Source organism: Amaranthus tricolor, chromosome 6 (assembly GCF_026212465.1).
Source record: "Amaranthus tricolor cultivar Red isolate AtriRed21 chromosome 6, ASM2621246v1, whole genome shotgun sequence".
NCBI classification, from domain to species: Eukaryota; Viridiplantae; Streptophyta; class Magnoliopsida; order Caryophyllales; family Amaranthaceae; genus Amaranthus; species Amaranthus tricolor.
Genome location: NC_080052.1, coordinates 7,597,393 through 7,622,466, shown reverse-complemented (window position 1 = coordinate 7,622,466; position 25,074 = coordinate 7,597,393). Strand labels below are relative to the sequence as shown.

Sequence of the window (25,074 nt, the reverse complement as noted above, 5' to 3'; positions counted from 1 at the left end):
AAAATAACCACCACGACTAGAGCGACTACCACCACCGCGGCTATTATGCGATCCCCGAGAACCACCCGTTCCACCTAAGCTACTACCCATATCACCACTCCAACCTTGACGACTAACTACTCCCGAACCACGGCCTGCATTATTGCTTTCCCCATATAATGCATTCCGTAGTTGGCTGTGAGTTTCTTCGAGGGCTTGTAAGCGCGCCCACATTTCTCTTATATCTTCTCGAGTAGGGTTGTTCTCGTCGAGTTGAACTTGCATGAATAGGCGAAATTCATGCATATCACGCTGAATCTCGGAGAGATGCGCTCTCATTTCATCTTAAGTAGTGCGCTCCTCTCGAGGGGTGAAACGGTTCTCAAACAGATTAGGATGGTAGTATTTTTATTTACCCCAATTATCGCCTCTACATAAATTTTAGAGTAATCAGGTTCTTCGCACATTCTTATTGCTTCTGCTTCTAATTTGCGGTAGTGCTTCTAAAAGACAAATCAAAAATAGATTAGATACAAATCAAAAATAAACAACACAAGAAAATAAATTTAAACTTTAACTTTTTTGTCGTATTCGGTGATTAGGACACGCTGGCCATCCGAGTCACGTACTCCTTTGGTTCGTAACAACAACCTATAAGAAGTAGGCTGTACGTTGCCAGATTCCTCGACCTTCAAGAATTAGAAATGTTAGTTAATAAACAATTATAAATGTAAAAACTTTAAATAATTATTAATGAAATATCAACTTACCATTTTTGCGCAATCGCGCGGCAGAATACGGGCCACCACGATAGGTAGGCAAAGGTGGCGCACTAGAGTCCTCTTTGCGCCTGTTACTCTTCCCACGAGATCTTTTGGCCTTAAACTCCTACGTATCAGAGTAACTCTTCAAGGCGTTCCAGAACTCCGGTAGGGTGAAGTCAAGGCAAAAGGGTTCCTGTTCCTCTATCTCTAAGTCCTGACTCTCCCTCTCGGCTCGTTCCCTCTCTCGATGAGAGGAAAGCTCTCTCTCTCTTTGGTTCTAAGTTTGTTCATTGTATCCCGGTACTAAATAGAGCATCGAGCGTACCATGCTTTGTAGACATCGTTGTCAATGCTAAGATGCCACTTATAGCATTTCTAATTTTATATTAAAAAAAAGTATAATTAATTTTACATATTATATCTAATTCCATTTGAATTGATTGAATGTAATTAACATATACCTTAAATTCGTCCCAATAAAATTTTTTAACTGACTCTGGCACCTTTTTCTAAGAAGTGCCACTAGGGTCCAGAGATAGCTTAAACATCTTTCTAATTTTAGAAGAGACGCCTCTTCTAGTGGCATTTGAATAAGGCAACTCTCTTGATTGGCATTGCTAGATATTCAAGCTCTATAATCTCTTCAAGCCGACCATAGAAGTCATCTCCGTCTTGACTATCATCGGTTGCTTTAACACAAACTCCACTATTGTCTGCAGCTTTTGTCGTAGCATGTTTGTTTGTGCGAAACTTATAACCATTGACGTAACATATATTTTAAGTTTTTGCATATTTCAAAGGTCCTTGTGTCATGTCTTTCAGTATTTGATCATTCGAAGCATAATCGAGATGACCGGCAAAAGCCTGAAAAAAAAAATTAAGTTAGAGTAAATAATCAACAATGTTACTAGAAAAACAATATAAACTTACTTATTGTTTGAAGAATATTGGAAATTGCTCTTCGAGTAAAGCATCAAACTGGTGACGTGGCATGGAAGCAGGCACAGCAGAATGTAGCTGACTTGTGAACCTTCTTAGATAGGGTTCAACCTCAGGACAATTCATCAGAATATTTCGATGTCCAATTTCAAGATCATTGGGATCTAACAATTTAGTTTTACCCCTCCCATGAAATCTGACAGGGTGAGTGAAAATTAAAAGAACACCTGATCTATCATTATTGTCACCGCCGTCATCGTGCATAAGGAGGTCTCTATATCTACATCGTACCTCTAGCTCGAAGTAATGAGATACATAATGTGAAGCTTCTTCAGTAAGATATTGATTGCACATTGACGCTTCAACATGGGCTTTGTTTCCAACATTGAGTTTCAGATGTCGTAAGTACCTACATGTAAATATTAATTAGACAAGACATATCAAATAAATGAAAAAACATTAATATTAATTGGATGACATACATATACCTTTCGAATGGGTACATCCTCCTATATTGAACGGGTTCAGCTATTCTTGTCTCATATGGTAAATGGACGGGTAAATGCTCCATGCAATCAAAGAATGATGGGGGGAAGATCTTCTCCAATTTGCACAGTATAACTGGTATTTCAGACTCTAATTTCATCATGTCTGACGTTTTGAATTTTGGAGAAGTTATCATTTTGAAAAACAAGCTTAACTCAGTTAGAGCCTCCCAAACAGGTACAGGGATCAGCTCATGAAAAGCAATTGGAAATAAGCGTTGCATGAAAACGTGACAATCGTGGCTTTTCATCCCAAATATGGAATATTAGGTCATGTCAATGTTCCTAGCCAACTCGGACACTGGACACATAACTATCTGGAAACCTTAACGTCTTGCAAATCTCTACGTGCACCAATATGATCCTTGGTTCCCTTTTCAACACGCATCACTGTATTAAATATATTATCGAAAAAGTTCTTTTCAATGTGCATCACATCAAGACAGTGTCTGATCATATTAGTTTCCCAGTACGGTAAGTCCCAAAACACACTTCTCTTTTTCCACCCCCAGTCCACGGACCATAAGTGTCGTTATATTCGCATGCACCATCCTCATATACTTTCTTCATCCCAGACATATTAAGCTCCGCAAGTAACTCAACACCGGTGCGAATATGTGGGGCATGACCCTCCTCTTGAACCCTTGCCATGAAATTAACCTTGTCCCTTCTGAACGGAGGACGGTAAGGCAAAAACATACGATGACAGTCAAACCAACACATCTTCCTACTGTGTCTCGGATAAAAGGCCTTTGAATCAGACATGCAATAAAGACATGCATTTTTACCGTGAGTACTCCATCCAGATAACATTGAATATGCCGGAAAGTCACTGATTTGAAATAGTCGTATTATTAGGAGATTTCATTAGTCGTTTTTAGCGCCTAATTATTCTTATATATTTGTTCGTTACTAATTATAATTTAATTAGTGATGGTAGTAATTTGAAAATCACTACAATGATTAGAAACTTGTTAATTCGTAACGTGATTACGAATCGTAACAAGTAACGTAAACTTTGGAGGTAAAACTTAAAGTTGAGCAACTACCCATAACAGTTCGAAAAAAAATTTTATTATTACCCAAGCATATTATGTAACCATGATGGGAGTAAATTAAATATTTCACACATATACAAGTGATTTTTAAACATGAAGTACAAGTTACATAACTTGTTACATGTACAACAATTTTTACCCAAACCTTAAACTATCTTAGATAAACCTTTCCTACACTATAATAGATCAAATGATGGACAAAAATCACCAAAAAAACAACCCCAACCAGCCATGCTAAAGCTGTTCTACTCCCCCTTATAGCCCTTTGTATACTTACATACACAAGCTAAAAACTCTACCCAAGAACCCCTTTTGTTCTACCCAAAGCTTGTGCATCATTACAAGCATGCAAGAGGCAAATATTTGAAGCAAAAACACTCAATTTTCTGAATAATTATCCAGCCATAAACCCCAACACATTGCTCCCAAGTTCATCCATAAACAAACTAGAATACTTCAAACTTTCAATAACTAAAACACTTTCTTTTCTCATCAAATCTTCTTCAAAAATCCATCTAAAACTTCTGAAAATTTATGTTTATAAACTCAAATCTCCCATAAAAATAATCTTCATCTTAAGAGCTTTCCATAGACACCAAACTTGAAGAAATCCACCAAGTATAGAGTAAGTTATGTTCATTTCTTTATTCCACTAGTTTTTGTTAAAACTTGTTCATGTAAAACATTTTTTTTACATGAATCTTTCTATAAACTAAGATCATTATAAAATGAGTATTTTATCTTTAAACTAAGAAAATCATCATTTATATATCTATAAAAATAGGCCATAATAGAAAGTAAGAAGATGTATTTCTACAAACATATAAATTTTGTTACTTAAAGGATTCAAATAAAATTATGGGACTTAACTAAGTATGTTGCTCAACATAATAAGTATACTCCAAATATATTAAAATCATCACAAGTATTAGTCTAACAACTCTAACTTGGAAAAATTAAGTGCATATTAGAAATCCAAAATTATTATTGATTTTTTTGGATGAATGCAATATGTTTAGTTGAAGAGTTGGAGTTGAAACTTGAAGGGCAAAGACCCGAAGTTAGAACCACTTTTAAGAACGCGTAGGAGCTTACGGAATAATTATATAGGCTTGGAGTCGAGGTATGTCACATGGGGTGATTTTTAAAGGATTTAAGAACAAGTTGGGAAAGTTTGTGTATAAACTTTTTTTTTAAAAAAAAAAACTCCCAAAGAGAAGTTCTTAAATCTTAAAAATGATGTCAAAATGATAAATTTGAGTATGGAATAATTTATTACATGTATTATTATTGTGGGCATCATGCATGTTGATTTTATAAATTATTGTATGTTTGAAGGTAACACTACTTTGTGAAAGTTATTGTGATGAAAATGATTATATGAATTTGAAAATATTTGAAATTCATTTTAAAAGAAATTTCCAGTAGCTATATGTTAAGAAAATTTCTTGGATACTTTTTGTTGAGATTATTCGTTAAATTGATATTTTAATGGATTTTAAGGTGTTAAATACTCTTATTATAAAACATGGTATTAGATGAACTCTTCATCATCAAAAATAATTAATAAAAACATATTATAATGTCTCCAACAAGATTTGGCCAGAATATATTTAGTTTGGAATTTTTTTTATTATTTTTGAATAATAGTTAAATTGTCTAACGGTAAATTGTATAATGGTAAAATATAAAATAATTACCAAACAAAGACATATGGACTTGAAATTTTTATCACATACTCATATGGTCAGTAAGTAAAATTGGTAAAAGTTTGGAAACGTTTCGTTAACATTTAAGGACCTTAATAATTTTTACTCGGTTATTAATAATCGGTAAGTTTGAAAACAGTAAAATATAAAATAAATACTAAATGACGTCTTTTGGACATGAAAATTTTATAAGACACTTATATAAACATTAGATACATGTTCAAAAATTTATATGGATTTTCGTGACCATATATGGACTTAAATAAATTTTATTCGGTTTATTGGTAAAATAACGATATTAATTATTAAAAATACCCCACATGATTTTTAATGGTTATTTAAAATTTTATACCCCTTAAAATAGTTTTTGGAATATTATATAATTTTTATAATATTTTATTCAGACTAAAATAATTTTAAACCTATTTTATTCTATTTATCGATAAAATATCTATACAAAATAATAAAACATCATACATGAGTTTTATAAGTTCAAATAGCCTAATAAACATATTATATGACTTCTGGAACTTTGGTATAATTTTATAAAATAAATTAATAATTATTTACTAATTTATCGAATTAATAGACAATGTTTATTTATTAAAAAGTGTAATATTGTTAATTAAATTTGGGTAAAAATAGACCTATATAAAAAAATTTATAATTATATTAATAACCTACTGCCTCATAGTATGAATTAAGTTTAAATTAGATGGTTTATAAATTTTACGGATTTAAGACACCATTTAAATAACGGTAAATACCCAAATTCTTGAAAGTAATTGTAAGATCGTTATAAATTCGCATAACCAATTATAATCTGATGGGACAACCTTAAATTTATTTTAAATAAGGTATTATAATGACTTGATTAATTTGGGCCTTGTTGGAGAATTAATATGTACTTTGTTAATCAATTATCGATTTTATTACCGGCAAAACTATCTTGTATTTAAGAAAATAGTGTTTTATGAAATCTTCTGTCGTAATGATTTTATAGACATATGAATCATATTCCAGTTGTTTTGAATGAATTTCAAAGCCTTTTAAGTTATATTTACTTTAAGAAGGATTGAAACGAAACATTTTAGTGGTTTCCTTCAAAAAAAATCGTATTGAACTTTGATCACTTTTTGTTACGATGCATTTCCATACATGCTAGTGATGCCCCAATATCATACAAAGGTTATGTTTAATGATATGATTATGCTAAGTAGAGGTGTACAAAACAAACCCGACCTGAAAATCCAACCCGGAATCGAAAATTATCCGACCCGAAAAAATGTAAGTTTTTTAGGTTTATCGAACCGCAATTACCCGAACTGATACTTCACTCGAACCGTTTGATAACCGAAAAGGGCAAAATCGAACTCGAACTGCAACCGAATTTTATAACCGACATATAAACCTTAACCGATGTTACCCGAACTGAACAGTGATCGACCCGAGTCAAATCCGACCCGAATTATGCACGTAACCGAATGTAACCTGACTAAAACCGATTAAGATCGAACTGTTTTTAACCCGAACTGATACAAATTCGAACCGATTTTAAATCAAACTGTTATAAATCCGAATCAAATTTTCACCTAATTTTAGCAAATTAAGTCCAATTTCAGTTTTCTAATAATACGGAAAAAGGAAGAACACAAGTTCTTTACAGAAGAGATTGCATACAGAATATATATATATATATATATATATATATATATATATATATATATATATATATATATATATATATATATATATATATATATATATATATATATATATATAAACTAATTGAAATAAATTGATCTGCCTATTAGGGCTGGCAAAAGCTGACCCGACCTGCTAACCTTATCTGAAACCGACTCGAAATTAGCGGGTTTGGGTTTAGATTTTTGACCCAATTAATTAAATAGGTCAACCCGACCTGATCTGTTTATTAAATGGGTTAGGTTTAGGTTGAATATTTAAACCCGAAAAAAACCTATTTAATCCATTTATTAAATTTAAGACGGATCAACATTTGCCAAATACTTCGTAAAACTAAGATAATACCAATTACCATGTATTGAGGGATTTGTCAGCTGAAGATGACTTTCAATAAGAAAGGAAGTTGTCCCACATCGGCTAAGGGATTTGTCAGCTGAAGATGACTTTCAATAACAAAGAAAGTTGTCCCACATCGGCTATGAAAGATACTAATAAAAGAAAAATCCTTTAAATCACTTCCACAGATCTCATACCAACTTACGCAGCCACGCCGTGAGCACAAAGCGAACTATTCTTTCGCCTTTTACTAAAGAATACCGTGTGCTCGCTGCATTAAGTGGCATACGTTTATTTTTGGAGGAAGCCTTTAATTAAGGTTAAATGGGTCAAATGACCTGAAATATATGAATTTAATGACCTAAAAAAAGTAGGTTAAATGGGTCATTAGCAAATTGATCCGATTTGCTACAGATCAGGTTGGGGTTTCAATTTTTGACCCATTAATTAAATGGGTCAGGTTCAGGTTACGGGTTTATTAACTCATTTATATATGATCCGAACCTGAAAATGACTCAACCCGACCTGTTTGATACCCCTATCTGCTATATCTGATAAAACAATCGGTAATTATTTTTTGTAAGTAAATGAGCATACATCAATTAAAAACCTGACTATTAACTTATTTCGATATTGACCCGATCAATAGTTATCCGTAACCGATAACTACTCGAAAAATAAACCTCGAACCCGATCTGTACCCGAAAAAACCGAACCAATTAGTAATCGATGAAAACCCGAGACCGATTGACACTCGACACGAACTTCAACCGACACCGAACTGATGCTAACCCGATAGCTTGAATAACCAATCTCTAACCGAACCGTGACTAACCGACTCGACCAGAGTGTGACCCGTTGTAACACACAGCCGAAAAATAACCGATCCGAAATGCAACCGAATCGAATAACACCCGTCCGAAACCGACCCGATCAACCGAATGAACACCTCTAATGCTAAGTATGTTTTACCCATGTGGGAAATATTATGATTTGATTTTGCTAAGTCGCAAATAAAGTATGTTTTGCTATGTGCAAATAAAAGATGTTTATCATATGGAAAAAGTTAATATTTTTGACTTTCAAATGCTATTAAAATTACAAGATATATATTATGTACAAAAAAATGTTTTAGCCTAAATGGCGGGTACATATGCCACATCAAATGTTGTGTGCATGATTAAACGGTTCACCAATGCTGAGCGCGTATTGTTCACAATACCATTGTGTTACACTTGCCGGACATGTCGCGGACGGTAGACCGACTACCAAACGAGTCACAGGATGACTCACAGAGTACCCATGTAAACTTATGATATGAGTTTGAAATTGATTTGGATCTATTGAGATCTTATGATTTATGATGAAAAATGAGAATTTGAAATGACTAAAGTGCCATTGAACTGGATTTGAATCATAATATGATTTATCAAATGAAAAAGCATATTTCAAAATGAATTTACGCAAAAAAAACAAAAAAAAAAATTCGAATAACTTGTTTGACGGACACCAGTGTGTTTATACTCAGCCTTTTTGCTGATACTATGCTTTATATGTTCTTCCAATGGTTTTGTTTTTAGAGTAAACCCCTATGGCACCTCGACGGAGAATGGATATGCGAGCGGAAGTTGAACCCGAGTTGGAGTATGACTCCCCTTTGTTTAGATCTCTTTATTGTATTTGAGAGACTATTAGTTTAGATTTAGACTAATTTAAGGATGTAATTTGAACTTTGGACTTATTTCGATTTGGTTGTAACTTTCCTATATTTTGGACAGTTAAGACTTCCGTTATATTGCTTGGATATTGGTTTGACCTTTAAGTAACCCCTTAATTGTGTTGGCAAAAGTAAGCTTCCGCTTGATTAATACTAAATTCCAGTTAGTGTTTGCCTTCATAATTCCAGGTGGTTACATGATTGTCCACATCAATGCCACTTTAAGACAAAAGTTCTGACCCGTGTACACATCATAGGTCAAGATGTCGTCTTTCCACAACATCTTAAGCTCCTTAATCAAAGATTGTAGGTAAATATCGATGTTCTGCTTAGGATTATTAGGCCTTGGCGCAATGACTATCAAGAACATGTATGGTGTTTTCATGCACATCCACGGAGGGATATTGTAAGGTGTTAGAATCACTGGCCACGACGAATACTGCCTTCCTGAGCTTCCAAAAGGGTTGAATCCGTCTGTACACAAACCAAACCTAACATTTCTAATCTCAGCAGCAAATTCTGGATGTGTTGCATTAAAATGTTGTCAGGCCTCTGAGTCTGACGGGTGACACATTTCCCCCTTTTCGATGTGGTGCTCAGCGTACCATCTTATTTTACCGGCCGTAACTCGAGACACATACAACCGTTGTAAGCGTTGACCTATCAGAAGATATATAAATTGTTTCATTGGAATTCGTCTATTTCCAACATCTTCTCTGACCCACCTTGTTGTCGAACACGTACGACAACGTCTTGCATTAGCAGAATGACCCCAGTAGATCATACATCCATTAATGCAACAATCAATCCTCTTTGATGGTAACCCAAGCCCCGTTATTTGCTTCTTTGTGTCGTAAAAACTAGATGTCATCGAGCTCGGTTGAGGTAAAGCCTCATCAAAGTGCACATATCGTCATACATCCTCTCTGAGCAATTATATTATGTCTTTAGATTCATCATTCTCCCTATAATCGACATCTGAGAGTAATTTTCGCATCCATCATACAGTGGATTGTTCGCGGCACTTAACATTTTGAAAAAAAAAATTCGCGTTTAGATTCGGCTCTCCGGGTATTACATCATCAGGCGACTGTTCCTCAACGTAATCGTAGTCATTTTGTAAAAAGAAGTTTTGGTACGTGTCCGGAAATCTACTCGCAGCAGCATCATGAACCATACGAACATAATTATTTTCCTCCGGATTCCGCTCTTCGGGTATTACATCATCAGGCGACTGTTCCCGAATAAATGCGTTATTGCCGCTGCTATCTTCACCGGCGGCAATAACGTAATGATACCTCTAATCGTAATAATTTTCCACAAATCCTTTCCTTAACAAATGATCCCTCACATCATTTGGTTTTTTAAAGACAACATTTTTGGATCTCACACAAGGACATCTAATTTTAGATGAACGACTTTTTGAAACTGCAAATTTTATAAATTCTTCTAATTCCCATATAAACTCGTTATTAAATGATCCGTCATCAAATTCTCTTTCGTACATCCAATTTCTATTGTACAAATAATAACTACCATCATCTGCCATTGCGTAAACCTATATTAAATTTTTCAAACACAATCAAATATAAATAGACTACTTGTTATAATAAACAAACATAACACATACTAAAACCCAAATTGTAACATAAAATAATCATACATGAATAAAACAAAAAAAAAATTAATCTAATACCATTTACATTTTATAATAATCATACAAATATATATATATATATATATATATATATATATATATATATATATATATATATATATATATATATAATTAACCACAAAAAATTAATTTTAATACATACATTTATAGAATAATAATCATACATGTATAAATTAAATAAATACAATAACAAAAACATTAGAAGTATACCTTTTCACGTAATCGGCTTTTTTTCGTTCACAAGTAAATACTTCTACTACACTTTGAGAAAATATGTTGTGTTTGCCTATAAACGACTAACACATTTATTTGTATATATAAGCAAACAACAATCCTTAAAAGACAAAATAGGTGACATTATTCTATTTCTGAAATTAGAACGTTAATTTTTTATCATTTTAGATCTCGTCTGACATTTTTATCATTCAATTATTAGATATCTTTAAAAAAAATAGTATGTTAGTGAACTTACATAATATGAATCCAAACTTATAGAATATCAAATTAGTTAGCTCATATTAAAATCAATTCTAAATCTAATTTTGAATTGGGTCCTAACCCTTGTCCCTACTCCCTATTAAGAATGTGTCGCATTCGTTCATGTCTATTCCATAATATTATCTCGTATTTTAATTAAACGTCTTATTATATTATGTATACTTATCGACGTAATATTTTAATTTTAAATATCTCTAATTATATTTAGTTAAAAATTATAAAGAATTGATGTCAAAGAAATTATATTGAGATAAATTATCCATGATCTTACTTGACTATAATTTAATTTATATATTATAAATAAAATACAAATTAAAAATAATTGATAAATGATTCTAAATATGATAATTTCTTTAAAAATCAGTCTCAATAACAATGTGAAATGTAGAAATGGCGTATATTATATACGTATAAAGGAATGATTAATATGTTTGGAAGTTTGTTTTACATGTAAGCAAGAGCTATCTGGTGGATAAAATGTGATGGGTCGAGCCTCACGATGCACTTACACATCCTCCTTTCTTCATCAAGTATATTTTTTAAAAAAATGTATGATGAGAGTGTGTCCACATTCTACCAATTTCCTTTTATATGGTTGAATTTTTTACAAATTTAAAAATAAAATTATATTAATTTTGTTTAAGAAAAACTGATATTAATTATTCAACTTTTCATTTATTCACTGTGAATAATTTCATTTTTAAATTATTTTCAAAGAATTTAACTTTGTCATATATTTGCCCACAGCATATCTTATTACAAATAATAGGTAATAATAGAATATGATGCAAGCAAACTCATAAAATAAAGGTTGGATTGTTTGCAGTAAACTAAAGGCAAATATTGGATAAACATAATCTAAATTTGGGATTATTAATAGTAGATGAGCAAAAGATTGGATTATTAATATTAATTTTTCCTTTTGTTTATTACGATTAAAGTTTTGTACCTTAATGATTAACAATAGTTAAGATTTAAAAAATAAATTGATAAAAATTATGCATGCAAAATTTTAAAATTTTGAGTTTAGCACTGATAGATAAGATGAAAATATTACAATATGTGTTTTAGTATAATTTTATAATAGCAAAACACGAAATAAAAACACACAATAAATTTAAAATTTTATTTATTAAATATGACATTTAAATCTAAAGTAATTAATTAAATTAAATTAGAGCTAATAAAAAGTAATATTGAACTCCTAAAATAATGGGGCTATCTAAATAATACTCTCTCGTATTCATTCTACTAATCTGAATTTATTTTTTCACAGTATTTGTCGAGAAAGTATTTTAATCCTTAATAATAATTCTAATTGTGCATAATTAAAAGTTGTGAAAATTTAACATTGATAACTTTTGTATTGAGACAAATCAAATAAAATTTCACTTAACTGTATTTAAATTTATAAATTAAAAATAAAACATATATAAAATATGATAAATACATAATTTCACTTAACTATATTTAAATTTATAAATTAAAAATAAAACATAATAAATAGATAGCAATGAAAAGTAAATTAGAAAAGTAGGCAGCAATGGAAGGAGTAAATACTCCAACGTAATTGTAGCTCAAGCTTTGATAGTAAACTCATTTTGACTACCACGAAAGAAAATAAAATTAAAAGAAAATTGTGGATTTATTTGTGAAGAAAGAACCGTCTAAAACGTCTTTCGTCAGCGTGACTTGACATTTGTAACTTCCTTTATTCTTTTTCTTTTGCTTTTTCTTAAAATTTTTTTTTAAAATAGACTGTTTATGATGGTTGATATATCACGCAACGATAAGATTGAAATTAAAATATCATTAATATATCACGAGATGATAAATTTGAGAAGATAAGTGTAGAATAAAGGAGATTTAACGCGAGTTGAAAATTTTAGTTGGTTTTCGAGAAAATGGATGTTTATCGTTTCCTTTAAAATACTGGACTTGGCAAAGCTTTATCCATTAAATCAATTTAATTAACGTCTCATACACGTAAATTTTCGTATTGTTTAGGTTTTTAAGAATGTGATGGTTCATCACTTTTTTGCTCTTTTCTTGCCCCTTTCCTCTCGCTTACTTTTTTAATCCATTTCTTTTTAAATAGTCATAAAAAATACTCTCTAGTCTCTTCTATTATTAAATAATACTCTCTTTATTCATTAAAAGAAGTTCTTATAAGGAAAATTAAACAGAATTAAAAATAATAATTTTTTTTATGGTGAATAAATATTATTGAATACGAAATTTGACAAAGGAAAAGTAGAAATCATAAACATTAAATAATACTCCTTCCTTTTTTTTTATTTGTCCACTTTAAGTTATTCTACTTTATGAGAGAGAAAATTTAATTTAACTTTTGAAGTATATATTTAAGACAAATATATTCATGTGGGATCTTATTAGATTCGTCTTCATGTAAAGAATTTTTAATATGTAATTTTTAAAATTTTTTATTATACGTACTATGAGATATCAAACTTAAAATTTGCGTTAAAATACGTGAAAAAGTAAAGTGGAAAAACAAAAAGGAATGGAGGGAATATTAAAAGAAATTAAGTTGAAAAAATATAGAGACCATAACTCTTAAAAACAATTTTTTATAAATTTAGTGAAGAACATGTGGAGACAATGGAAAATATTAAAATAAAGCTAGTGGAAGATAAAGAAGAGAATTTTTTTTCTTAATATTTTGCTAAACTCAAATACATATTTCTATTCCTTTTATACTACTAAGACTAGCACTAGCACTAGCACTAGCACTAGCACTATCACCCACTTATAACTCATTACTATCTTACTACTAAATATACCTATAACAATAACTCTGGATTATGGAAACTGTTATGGGGTCAAATAAGTAAACCCGTAATTTATTTAGTCAAACCCAAAACCATCCACCTTGGTCCAATAACTTCCTAAAATAACTACCCACTACTCACCATAACCTACCACTCACCCATCGTACCCATGATTCCCACATTAATTCACCATCTAATCTCCATTCTACCATTATAAATACATGTTTCATACATCATTTACACCCAACTAAGCTTTTATCTTCATACCGTTACTCCATAAAAATACACCGTCTTCTTACTTACAATCTATACTTAACTAAATATCTTTCAATTGTTTTGAACTCATTCGATAATCCGTTAATCTATTCATCAATTATCATATATTCATTACTTTTTGCTAACGTTGTATTGCAGGATTTGAGGTCTCATCAAAAGAAGGGTCATAAACACTTTCAGCATATTGACAGTTGTATCCGATTATACCTATCTCCAAGTATTTTAAGTGTCTAGAAGGTATATATAGTCATATATGTAGGTCCGGCCTTTGAGTCAAATATTACAACCTTTACCTGATCTATAACAGATTATGTCGACTTGATTTCGATCCATTTAACCCTTTTAAAAATTTTGTTTTCATCAATAGTTTTTTACATAAACTAAATCTTATTTTTTAGGCCTCTATTTAAACTTTTAGTTTATGAGATGTTCATTTTGTATCTATTATGAAAGATAAGAAAACATATATAATGAACTAAGTCCATGTTATACTAATTGATTATACTCAAAATTAACTTGTTAAATTATAATGGGTTATACAAATTTTATTTCAGATTTAAAATTTTAATTTTAACTTAGCCCATTTAATAAGTAGATGAGGTTGGATCGACCGATTAAATTAATTGGGTCAAAAGTCTCAACACAAACTCACTTGTTAGGTTCAAATCGTGTTAGTAGGTCGAACCAGCTTTTGTCAGGCCTAGTTGGTACCCACTATTAAAATTTACTTTTATGGTTGGATAAACTATCAAGCTCTTATTCTTTTAATCATAAAATGTTAATTTTATTATTTAATTAATAAATTATTATTATCTATTTTATAAGGTATTATTATACTTATACATATTATTTTTAAAAAAATATAGAGGGACAACGCCTCATCTCGTCCTAATGATATTTATTCACTATATCTTAATTTTTAATTATAAATTTTTTTTTTAAAAGTACAAGGAATTAAAGAAAAAAAAAAGAAAGAGAGAACAACTATTTAGAATGGTAGGTGAATTGAAAGAACTGAGAAGAAACCAACATTAAATTGCAAACATTAATTTTGATTTTCTTTTTCCTTTACAAAGAAGGCAAAACAACATTAAGCATGAGCAATTATTCTTCATATAATTTATTGGGAATGACAATTTAAAGTTTGCTTAGCACTACAAACAAACAAAAAAAGTTTTTCTTTTCTAAGAAACTTTTATTGTAGTCATTTCGTCAACTATTTCAAAAGAAAAAAAATTTAATTATTTAAAAATAAGTCATAAATTCTTGTATGAGACCGTCTCATACAAAAGAGGCTGAAAATGAGTACAATAGACCTATTGAAACATTCGATCAGCGAGTTTCGAGTTGGGTCAAGTTATTTTGAATAAGTTCAGTTTCAAATCGAGTAGTGTTTATTTCAGGTTGACCCCAAACTTTTATTATATTTTCCTTATCACTAATTTATGTTTTAAAAAAATATATAATAACTTTTTCTTTTCTTAGATTATATTACTCCGTTTGTTCTTTAATAATTTTCATATTTAACATTTTGAATTTCTATTTATTGTTCCTTAAAAATCTTAGTATTTATATCATAAATTATAGACATAATAATAGAAACTTTTAGCATAACCTTTTCTATGAACGCTTACGGTGAAACGGTCTCATACAAAAGGGGCTGAAAATGAGTACAATAGACCTATTGAAACGTTCGATCAGCGAGTTTCGAGTTGGGTGAAGCTATTTTAAATAAGTTCAGTTTCAAATCGAGTGGTGTTGGGTTCGGATTGACCTCAAGGGGTCAAGAATTTTTATTATTTTTTCCTTATCACTAATTTATTTTTTAAAAAAGTATATATTAACTTTTTCTTTTCTTAGATTATATTATCCCTTTGTTCTTTAATAATGTTCATATTTAACATTTTAAATTTCTATTTATTGTTCCTTAAAAAATCTTAGCATTTATATCATAAATTATAGGCATAATTAACCATCTTTATCAAAATTTCAATGCTCCTAATTAATGCTTATAATTATTATGTATCTTTCACTAACTTTATTTTAACATTTTATATTGCTTATAGTCTTCTCGTGTTTTCCACTATCTTTATTTAAACATTTTTTAAATGTGGTCCATATATTTTTTCCACAAACTTTATTCTTATACTTTTTTTATGCTTATAGTCTCCATTTTTTCTTCATTAACTTTATTATTTAGTAAATAATATATCCACTATTTGAAAGATCATTATACTTATTTTTGGATTAGAATTAATGAATCAAAATTTTAAAAATTTGATTACAAATGTAGTGCATACTAACTAAAAATAATGATGTGGAACTGAAAATGTTGATGTGAAGCTGAAAAACAAAATGGTCGAGTTTGAATTTCGGTCGGGTTTCACCCTATTTTTTTCGATTATTATCGAATTGGGTCATTTTCGAATCACTTTTCAAAAATTCTAGGTTATGACTAAGGGTGTTCAACAAGTCAGGTCCCATTTTGAGCCATCCAGCTCCTTTGAAGAAGGGTTTTGTAAGGGCCGAGTTAAAAGTAGGCTGGACCAAAAAAGGGCTCTATTATTATTAAAATGAAACGGATTATAAAAAACTCTAATAAGGGTATAAAAAGGACCTTTATAAATAGCGTAATTGATGGTTAATATAATTATTATAAATGACAATGCCAATTGAAATTATTAACATTTGTACAATTTAATTATTATAAATAATCAATGAAAATTATGATACTTTAATTAATTAACAAAAACGGGTTGGATTGGGTCGGATTGTCGAAGCCCGATCCATGTAAAGTCTATATTAATTTAAAAAGACCGTTATCCAATTGAACCGATCCATCTATAACCTATTAAACACCCCTATATGATACACTAATTTCCGTTTGTATTATCAAGTCAACCGATTTAGGTCTAAATTTGCTAGAGTACAGCCATGTCTTTATGTGATTAATTATAGAAGTACACACTAAAAGTATGACTAATTATCTTGGTAGTTTAGTGGAACGTTACGCTTAAATTGTGTCATCTTCACATTTCCTTTATAGGACTATACAAAGTAGATATTTGTAATTGTCAACCATTTTTAACTAAGAAAGTTTCTTGGAAGTCATACATCAAAAATTTTTTTTATTGATTTATTTTATTTACGTTTATTTTTTTAGGTATTTATAAACTATAAAGCCAGTTTAAGAATTGTCAAGAAATCAATTCAACTAAAAATTTAAGCTGATAGTTGAGACTCTAGGATATCTTATATATTCTAACACGTCCCCTCACATGAAACCTCTTTAGGCTAGAAGTGTGGATGAAACATAAGCCTCCTTTAACAAGAATCAATCTCAAAATTTTATGAAATTAGACATACGATCAAACTTGTTCAGCTATATTTTTTTCATTTGATGTACTTTTGTAATATGAAATCATTTTTTGGTTCAAAGAAAATTTATATATACATATATATATATATATATATATATATATATATATATATATATATATATATATATATATATATATATATATATATATATATATATTAATAAACACTGGAAATACCTGAATATGAAGAGTTGTCGGAGACAACTGTTAAAGTACTAGAGGTGCTTATAATCTTGCCTGAGAAGAGACTTTGATTCTGCAATAGAACTTTAGCCTTGCTTAGGGATGGTTAACCAAAACCCCTCTGACGCTCAAGTCAATTCGGGAATAATTAATTCAGGCTAATTACAAATATAACTTGATTAATATTATATATGATTCATTCTAATTTATTTTACTTTAGAATAATAATAATATTCAATACTACTAGTATAAAAGAATTACACCGAAATAGTTTATCCAAAATCGAAATAATGATTCAAATGAACATTTCTAACATTAATAATCACTTATTTTAATTAATAATTTTTTTTAATCAAATCTTATCCTTCATGATTACTCTCTTTAAATCTTCCTATGGTTCTGAATAGAAGAACATTAAAAAGAAGAAATAAAGTATTTAGAAGTTATTTTGATTGAAAACTTGTTTTTGGGTGAAGAATGAAAAAAGTTGGATAATTTTTTTTAAAAAAAGGGGTACAACCGGGCCCTAGAGGGCCCGAGTGAATTTAAAAAGAAAATAATTTTTAATTTTGATTCGCAGGGTCTTTAAGAAATAATTAATAGAGAGAGAAATTAATGAGATATATTCCCACATAATAACCCATGAGAAATAGCTTGTGAATTTCTTTGTTGCTCTTATTTATCTCATTGATTTTGATCAAATTTCTACATATTATCTCTCAATCTTAATACTTATTTATATCCTCAACTTAATTTTTTGTCTTATTTTTCAACTCATTTATATCCTCCAAAAAATGTTATGTTTGTTAAAATATTATTTAAATTTTTTTAGAATGTCATCTTTTTGAATATTTTTGTTTTTATCTTTGAATGTGTTTGCTAATGTCATTGTTAGAAATATTCAATATAATGAGAAAAAAACAAGAGAATTTTTTTTTTTTTTGGCAAAATTTTTGAGTAGAGAATATGTTAGTTAGATTTTGTTTTCATTATGTGAGGATAACGTTAATTAAACTTAATTAATCTTTTTGGTTGCCACTATTTGAGATGAGAATGATAATGTTAATTAACCGCTTTAATATTATTTTGGTTTTAAATTGAGATTAGTGTGCTTTTACACATTATTTTACTGGAATAAATAAAATGACATTAATTAAACGCTTTAATATTGAAATTCCCGCAAAGTTCTCTTAAAATTTTATCTATTTATTAATGTCCTCTGACACTCTAAATCCTAAATTCACACAAGTGGGGACAAGTACTATAAATGAAATAAAAATCAAAGAGCAAATAGTAGAAATGCATGCACTTGAATTAGTTGAAACAATTAGTAAGGATGACTGGGTCAAACTTAGCTTTGATCAACAATCGCACTAAATGGACTATATTACTTTTTCTCCTTAAAGTTGTTTTCACAATGAGGAGTGAGTTTTTTAAGCATGTTGTCATTTACTATTTGTCCCTACTACTCCAATAGTATGGTAAACTCTTAAGGAATTCAATAATTTTATAATAATAAACTCATTCCATATGAAATTTTAAAATAAAATCACCTTCTTTATTTTATAATAGTAAATTCATTCCATTTTATAATAGTAAACCACGTACTCTTGTATCCAATTAAAATAGTTTTTAATAGAGTAGATTTGTACATTGTGTCGAATATAGGCAAATCCAACCTTATTTTAAACAGGTTGAACTAAGTCGGGTCTTATAAAATAATAAATGGGCTTTAAATGGGTTGAGCTTATGACCCACCTGACCCATCTGGACCCAATAATACTCCCCGCCCAATTTTTAAAAACAACGGCAATCATCACCTATTATTTTGCCACTCTAGAATTGTACTATTCTATTAATAGAATAAAATTTAACAGTAATAGAAGAGTACAAGAAGCAGATGATATGAATATCTGATCAAGAGTGCATTCTCCAGTGGTCTTTAAGGATTGAGAGAGCTCCATCACTTTTCCAGCGGGCATTGTTATTGACTATTGACAACTGCCAAAGGGAAAATTAAATATTATTATTTATAGCTAAATGTATAATTAACATATAAAAACCAAAAATGTTATCCATTTTGAACACTAAACTTGAGAAGCCAAGCTAGATAGATCTTCTTTGTCTATAATTTAGTAACGTGAGTTGCATGATTTTATTTCTTAATTCATTAATTAAATAGTCACGTCATTACTATTACGTGTTTAGCCATACTGCTTTAGTCACACTCCTTCATCTCCATTCAATGATATCAAATCAAGAGACTACAATAAGTAACCAAGTAAACTGAGATAATACATTAGGGAGAACTAATCCCTAGGGAAACCTCTATCATAGACAAAGCTCAGTCTGTATAAGTTGCCTATAACTAAGTATGCATACCCCCGTAGTGACGTAAACACGCCCTAGCCATACTCCAAATATATACATGCGTTTCAATATATATATGCGTTTCAAGTCATACTTATTCAATATACTATAAATGTTCACATTTCAAGTTTATAATTCGGTTTAAATTAATAAATGTACTAACATTATGTAGAGTAAGGACTTGACACTGCATGTATGTACCTGGAGGCAATTAATAGACAAATCAATACCAAAATCGCGCACCACTTATGAATCAACTTCCTATAAACATTACACATACACATGTATAACAACATGTTCACTACCACCAAACTAACTTAAGATTACTGCATCAACATCCACTAACACCATACTTTCATTCATACACATGTAGAGGTACCAATTTTCATGATTTTTAGACTCAAAATTCGACTTAACCAATGCGCTTAGAATATATCAAAACCCATGGAGGTACCAATTTTCATGATTTTTAGAGTTGTCATCGCCATCAACCCAATATCCAGCTCAAATATAAGGATAGGGTGAGGAAATGTGGTAGACGATCCATACCGTACTTCCTTCAAAGGGAGGACTAGAAGAATGTGGTCAATTTTACCCCAAAGAGCTATGTATATATATTTTTTAAAGGAATATAATAATTCATTGAATGAAAATGTCATACAGCAGCTACAACAGAGTAACAATCGATCAAATACATAACAATTTTAATCAAACAAAATTCTATGTTGAAAAGTCACAATCATTATAAAGGAGATCTCACATTGAAGCATTCCCTTTATCACATCATTGTTTAATGTAACCTCCTCCGAGGGGCTATTTGATCTAGTATGGCTTTGAAATATAGGTAAGTTAGATATTATTGACTATATTAGCAAAACTGAAACCCGTAATGACGTTATATGTGATACTCCAGATTGAGATTTAAAATAATTGATAGACTACTCATATCAACAAGGTGCATCTTCTTATCATGGGAGCTCATTTGCTATGAACCCCACAGTTAAGCGTGTTTGGTGGGGAGTAATCTTAGGATGGGTGACCTCTTGGGAAGTTTTCCCAGAAGCGCTCGAGTGAGACCAAAGTGCGCTGAAAAGACTTGTGTTAGTCTATGGAGCCAGTCTACAGTCTCCATTGGTAGACACCGCCAGTCCGAGGGGTCAGGGTGTTACAAATGGTATCAGAGCAACCCTGCGACCGTGGCTGATTATGTGTTCAGTGCACCTAGGGCTAGAAAACATCCTCAAATTACGGTCCAACGAGGACGTTGTATTCCTAATTGGGGTGAGTGTGATACCTCATATTGAGATTTAAAATGATTAATAAACTACTCATATCAATAAGGTGTATCTTCTTTTCATGGGAGCCCATTTGCTATGAACTCCACAGTTAAGCGTGCTTGGTGGGGAGCAATCTTAGGATGAGTGACCTCTTGGAAAGTTTTCCCGGGCGCGCACGAGTGGGGCCAAAGTGTGCTGAAAAGACTTGTGTTGGTCTATGGGGCCAGTCTACAGTCTTCATGGGTAGACACCGCTAATCCGAGGGATCGGGGTGTTACATTATATACCTTTTTACCATCAAATTAATAATAAGAATACAAACTCTCACCATGAGAGACTTTAAAATTCAACATATGGGTAGATTAAATCTAATAAATGGATAGAATCATACAATACTATAAAAGTATTGGAAAATTCAAAGTGTTATCTTCTGAAGAGGCACGCCAATCATATAATACTATACACGTATTGGAAAATTTCAAGTGTCATCTTCTAAAGGGGCATGCCAAATGGAAAAAAAATCTTTGAGTGCGAAATGATTATATGTCATATTGATTAATTTTTATTTAATAATAATATGAGTAAAAATGGTAAATAAATAAATTGAAATATACAACAATAATTAAGAAAATAAATATAGTAAATTTTTTAACTTAATACATGTTTTGTGTTAGGATGGGAAATAAGATCAAAAGATTATGTAAAGTAGATAATAGTTGAGTACATGACAATATTTATCTAATTTAAAATCTAATATTTTTTTGTTTACAATTAGAGCTAAATTAGGTAAAGTATTTGTATGATTTTCTATAGTAATTCTATTTAGTTAATTTAGAATTTAATATGTTCAATTGAATGAAAAAAAGTTTGGTATTGGGTAAATAATTTAAAAATAAATCAGTAATTATGTTTTGATTTTAAAAAATCATGTATTTGGTAAATTTAATAATGATAGTATATACTTGCATAATTATTTGAAATTTTTTTTATATTTTATACTAACAAATTCGTACATTACACGAGTTTCTATACTAGTAACTATATAATAAAGATAATGAATTTTATTTGTAGCTAAAAAACAAAAAGCAAAAAAGAAAAAAATAAAGATTATTAAATATTAAGGTTGATAGTAGGCCCAAATTAACAACTAAAGAAAGGATTTTTTTTTTGAGAGAAAAAAGAATACAGAAAGAAAGCAAATGGTGAATTTTTAAGAGTCTTAACTAAGAGCCCCACATAAGATCAAAACCTATTATAGAAGCCTACATTATAACTAAAAATCATCTAATGTTCCCCAAAATTTTCACCAACTAAAACTCATTTTTTTACTTTTAAAAAACTTAATAGAACTAGACGCAACATATCTAGTGCACCTAATTTTTACCAACAGAAATTTATTAATTGAAACTGATTTTTACTGCTTGAAACTGATTTTTACTACTTTAAATTGATTTTTACTGATTTTAAGTAACTTTTAGTTATAAATTATAATTGAGCTGTAAACTATAGTAATTAAAACTGAATTTTACGTATTATAACTAATTTTTACTGATTACTTAATTTTTAAGGTAAACTAGGAAGCCAAGAGAATCTCGACCGAGGCTTGGTACAAAACATCCAAAATCCTTGAAAACTCAATCAAGCGATTATCAAAAGCTCTTCATATTTATAAAATATCTTCGTGAGCCACAAAATGATGTATGTACATATTATAAAATATTGAAATTCGGTAGACATGGTTGAGGATTGGAATGGCGTGAAACTTGCTTGAATCAACTCGAATATCAAATATAAAGCACAAAAAGACAAATAACAACAAATGAACTCAAAATATTAAATTTCGATCACTTTAAACCTCAAAACGCTAATGAATGCTCTTGATAAACCACAAAGAAGGCGTAATAAGTATAAATAACTACATTTCACTAGATATTGTATTGCAATTATTCAAAGGTAATTTTATTACATGTAATCTTTATTAATATCTCTTTTAATCTATGTAATATTTTAGATAATTCTTTTATAGTATAAAAATACACTAGTTTAGAAGCGCGTGCAATGCAAGGAGTGAAATATGGAGAAGAATGAGGGGCGAAGCTACCTTATGGCCGAGGGAGGCCCACCCCCCTTGCCGAAAATGCAATTATTTGTATTTTTAGCTTTGGCCCCCTACCAATATATGACATATAATTTTAAGAGTGCAAAAATATAACAAAAATTACTATAGCTCAATGGTTGAAGTTGCACATTTGTTTCTTGAGGTTAAAGGATCAAATCCTAATGTTAAAATTTATTTTTTTTATAAACTAATAAATTTATATAATAATGTCATTATTTTTTATTTTTCATTATTTTACATTTATTCTTTTTAGTGTGTGTTTATTTTTTTGCTATCTTAATTTAAATAGTATTTTTATTTTTTGGAGACTTACTAGGTGAGTAATAGAGTGAAAAACACTAGATTTTTATTTAAAATGGGATAATTTTAGGGAAGCTTCATTTTTATTTGCTGAATATGATTTTTGTTATGAGTCAAGTTTATTTCAATTTATGTGATTTAATAAATTTTATAATCTAATTAGTTTTTTATATAGTAAATAATTTGTTAGTATATCGACTATTTGCCTTCCCTAATTCAAAATCCTGACTTCGCCCCTGAGAAGAATATAAATAAAATTTCAATAAATAATGTATGAAATAAACTCTTTTGTCTATAAATAGTATGTAAATTAATACAATATATTTTCATAAAATAATTACTTTGAATAACAACATAACTTGCTTAGTAAAATATATAATCTAATTTAGGTCGTCAATTTGACTAAAAGACATTTTAGCGGTCTTCTAAAATTCAATTAAATAAAGTTAGTAAACTAATCTTTATTTGGAGCAGCATTCCCTTCTTTCTCTCTCTAAATTTTCCTCTCTGTTGAGCACCTCCGTTGCTCTGCCATGGTAGGCAGAGGAGAGGTAGACCTCCGAGAAAGGATTTAGAATGGCTTGCTAGGTATTTCTCTCATCACTTTGAACTCAACATCTGAGTTGATTGGTAGCAAAATCGAGCTTTGAAACCTCTTTTCACACCCCAATTTTTTAAAATAGAAAACCCTAAATACAAATTCCGCTAACCTTCATTCCTAAATCGCATCCAAGCTTTGGGGGTTGATTCTCAGGCGTGATTGGTCCCAAATCTAGTTTTACCCAATCGAAGTTGGGGTAAATCCTAACCCTCCAATTCGATTTGGAAAATCTTGTTTTAGCGATTATAGATGTATTCGACGCATTACCAAATACCCTGTTAGTGGATGCAGTTTGTTTGAACCCTTATCAGAGAAGGCATTAAGGGTGACCTTGAGACGTGTTTAAATTATGGGTTATGAGTTATTGGTTTCAATTCAAGTAAATTGAAACCCTATACCTGATTCGTCAAATGTCAAGCCTTCCTTATGTGGAAATGGTTTGAATTGAATGTATGTGTGTATATATTGTATGGGATCAGTAGTTGTATTCGAGGATAGCAAAGCCAAATTGGTATTCCTAGTTTTCTCTCAATCAAGCTTTATAGACTTTGTTGGTCCACCTCTGATCTTATCAGACATACGGGTATAGTGTTCGCCTAAGTGGTTCTATCCCTATATTTAGAGCTTGTCCACTGCTGATGTAAGTGGGTCTTCGCAAAACCCATGAATTGCAGCCTGTAATTTTGTATTTGAGGGTAGCCAATGGCTACGCCTATCGTTTGGTCCGATCCCCCGTGATGATTAGCTGATAGTCTTTGTGAACCTCTCCCTATGTTTGAAAGATTATGTTCAAGTCATGAGTAACTTATGGGTGTCAAATCTTGATTTTAATTCAACGGGATTGAGGAA

At 30.3% G+C, this 25,074-nt stretch overlaps 1 protein-coding gene and 1 non-coding gene across 2 annotated transcripts; one reads left to right on the top strand and one right to left on the bottom strand.

The window, feature by feature from the left end:
* Nucleotides 1-314: 314 nt before the first annotated feature.
* On the bottom strand, nt 315-9,622 carry LOC130815518 (uncharacterized). The gene is made up of 10 exons (XM_057682007.1): nt 9,370-9,622; nt 8,949-9,270; nt 2,718-3,059; nt 2,171-2,470; nt 1,702-2,091; nt 1,598-1,607; nt 1,344-1,493; nt 769-867; nt 552-668; nt 315-482 (listed from the first exon to the last, which is right to left on the bottom strand). The coding sequence occupies exons 1-10, from the start codon at nt 9,620-9,622 to the stop codon at nt 315-317; spliced, it is 2,151 nt and encodes a 716-aa protein (XP_057537990.1).
* Nucleotides 7,242-7,357, top strand: LOC130816731 (U5 spliceosomal RNA). Its single transcript, XR_009043271.1, has one exon. It is a non-coding gene; the product is annotated as a U5 spliceosomal RNA (small nuclear RNA).
* Nucleotides 9,623-25,074: the final 15,452 nt, after the last annotated feature.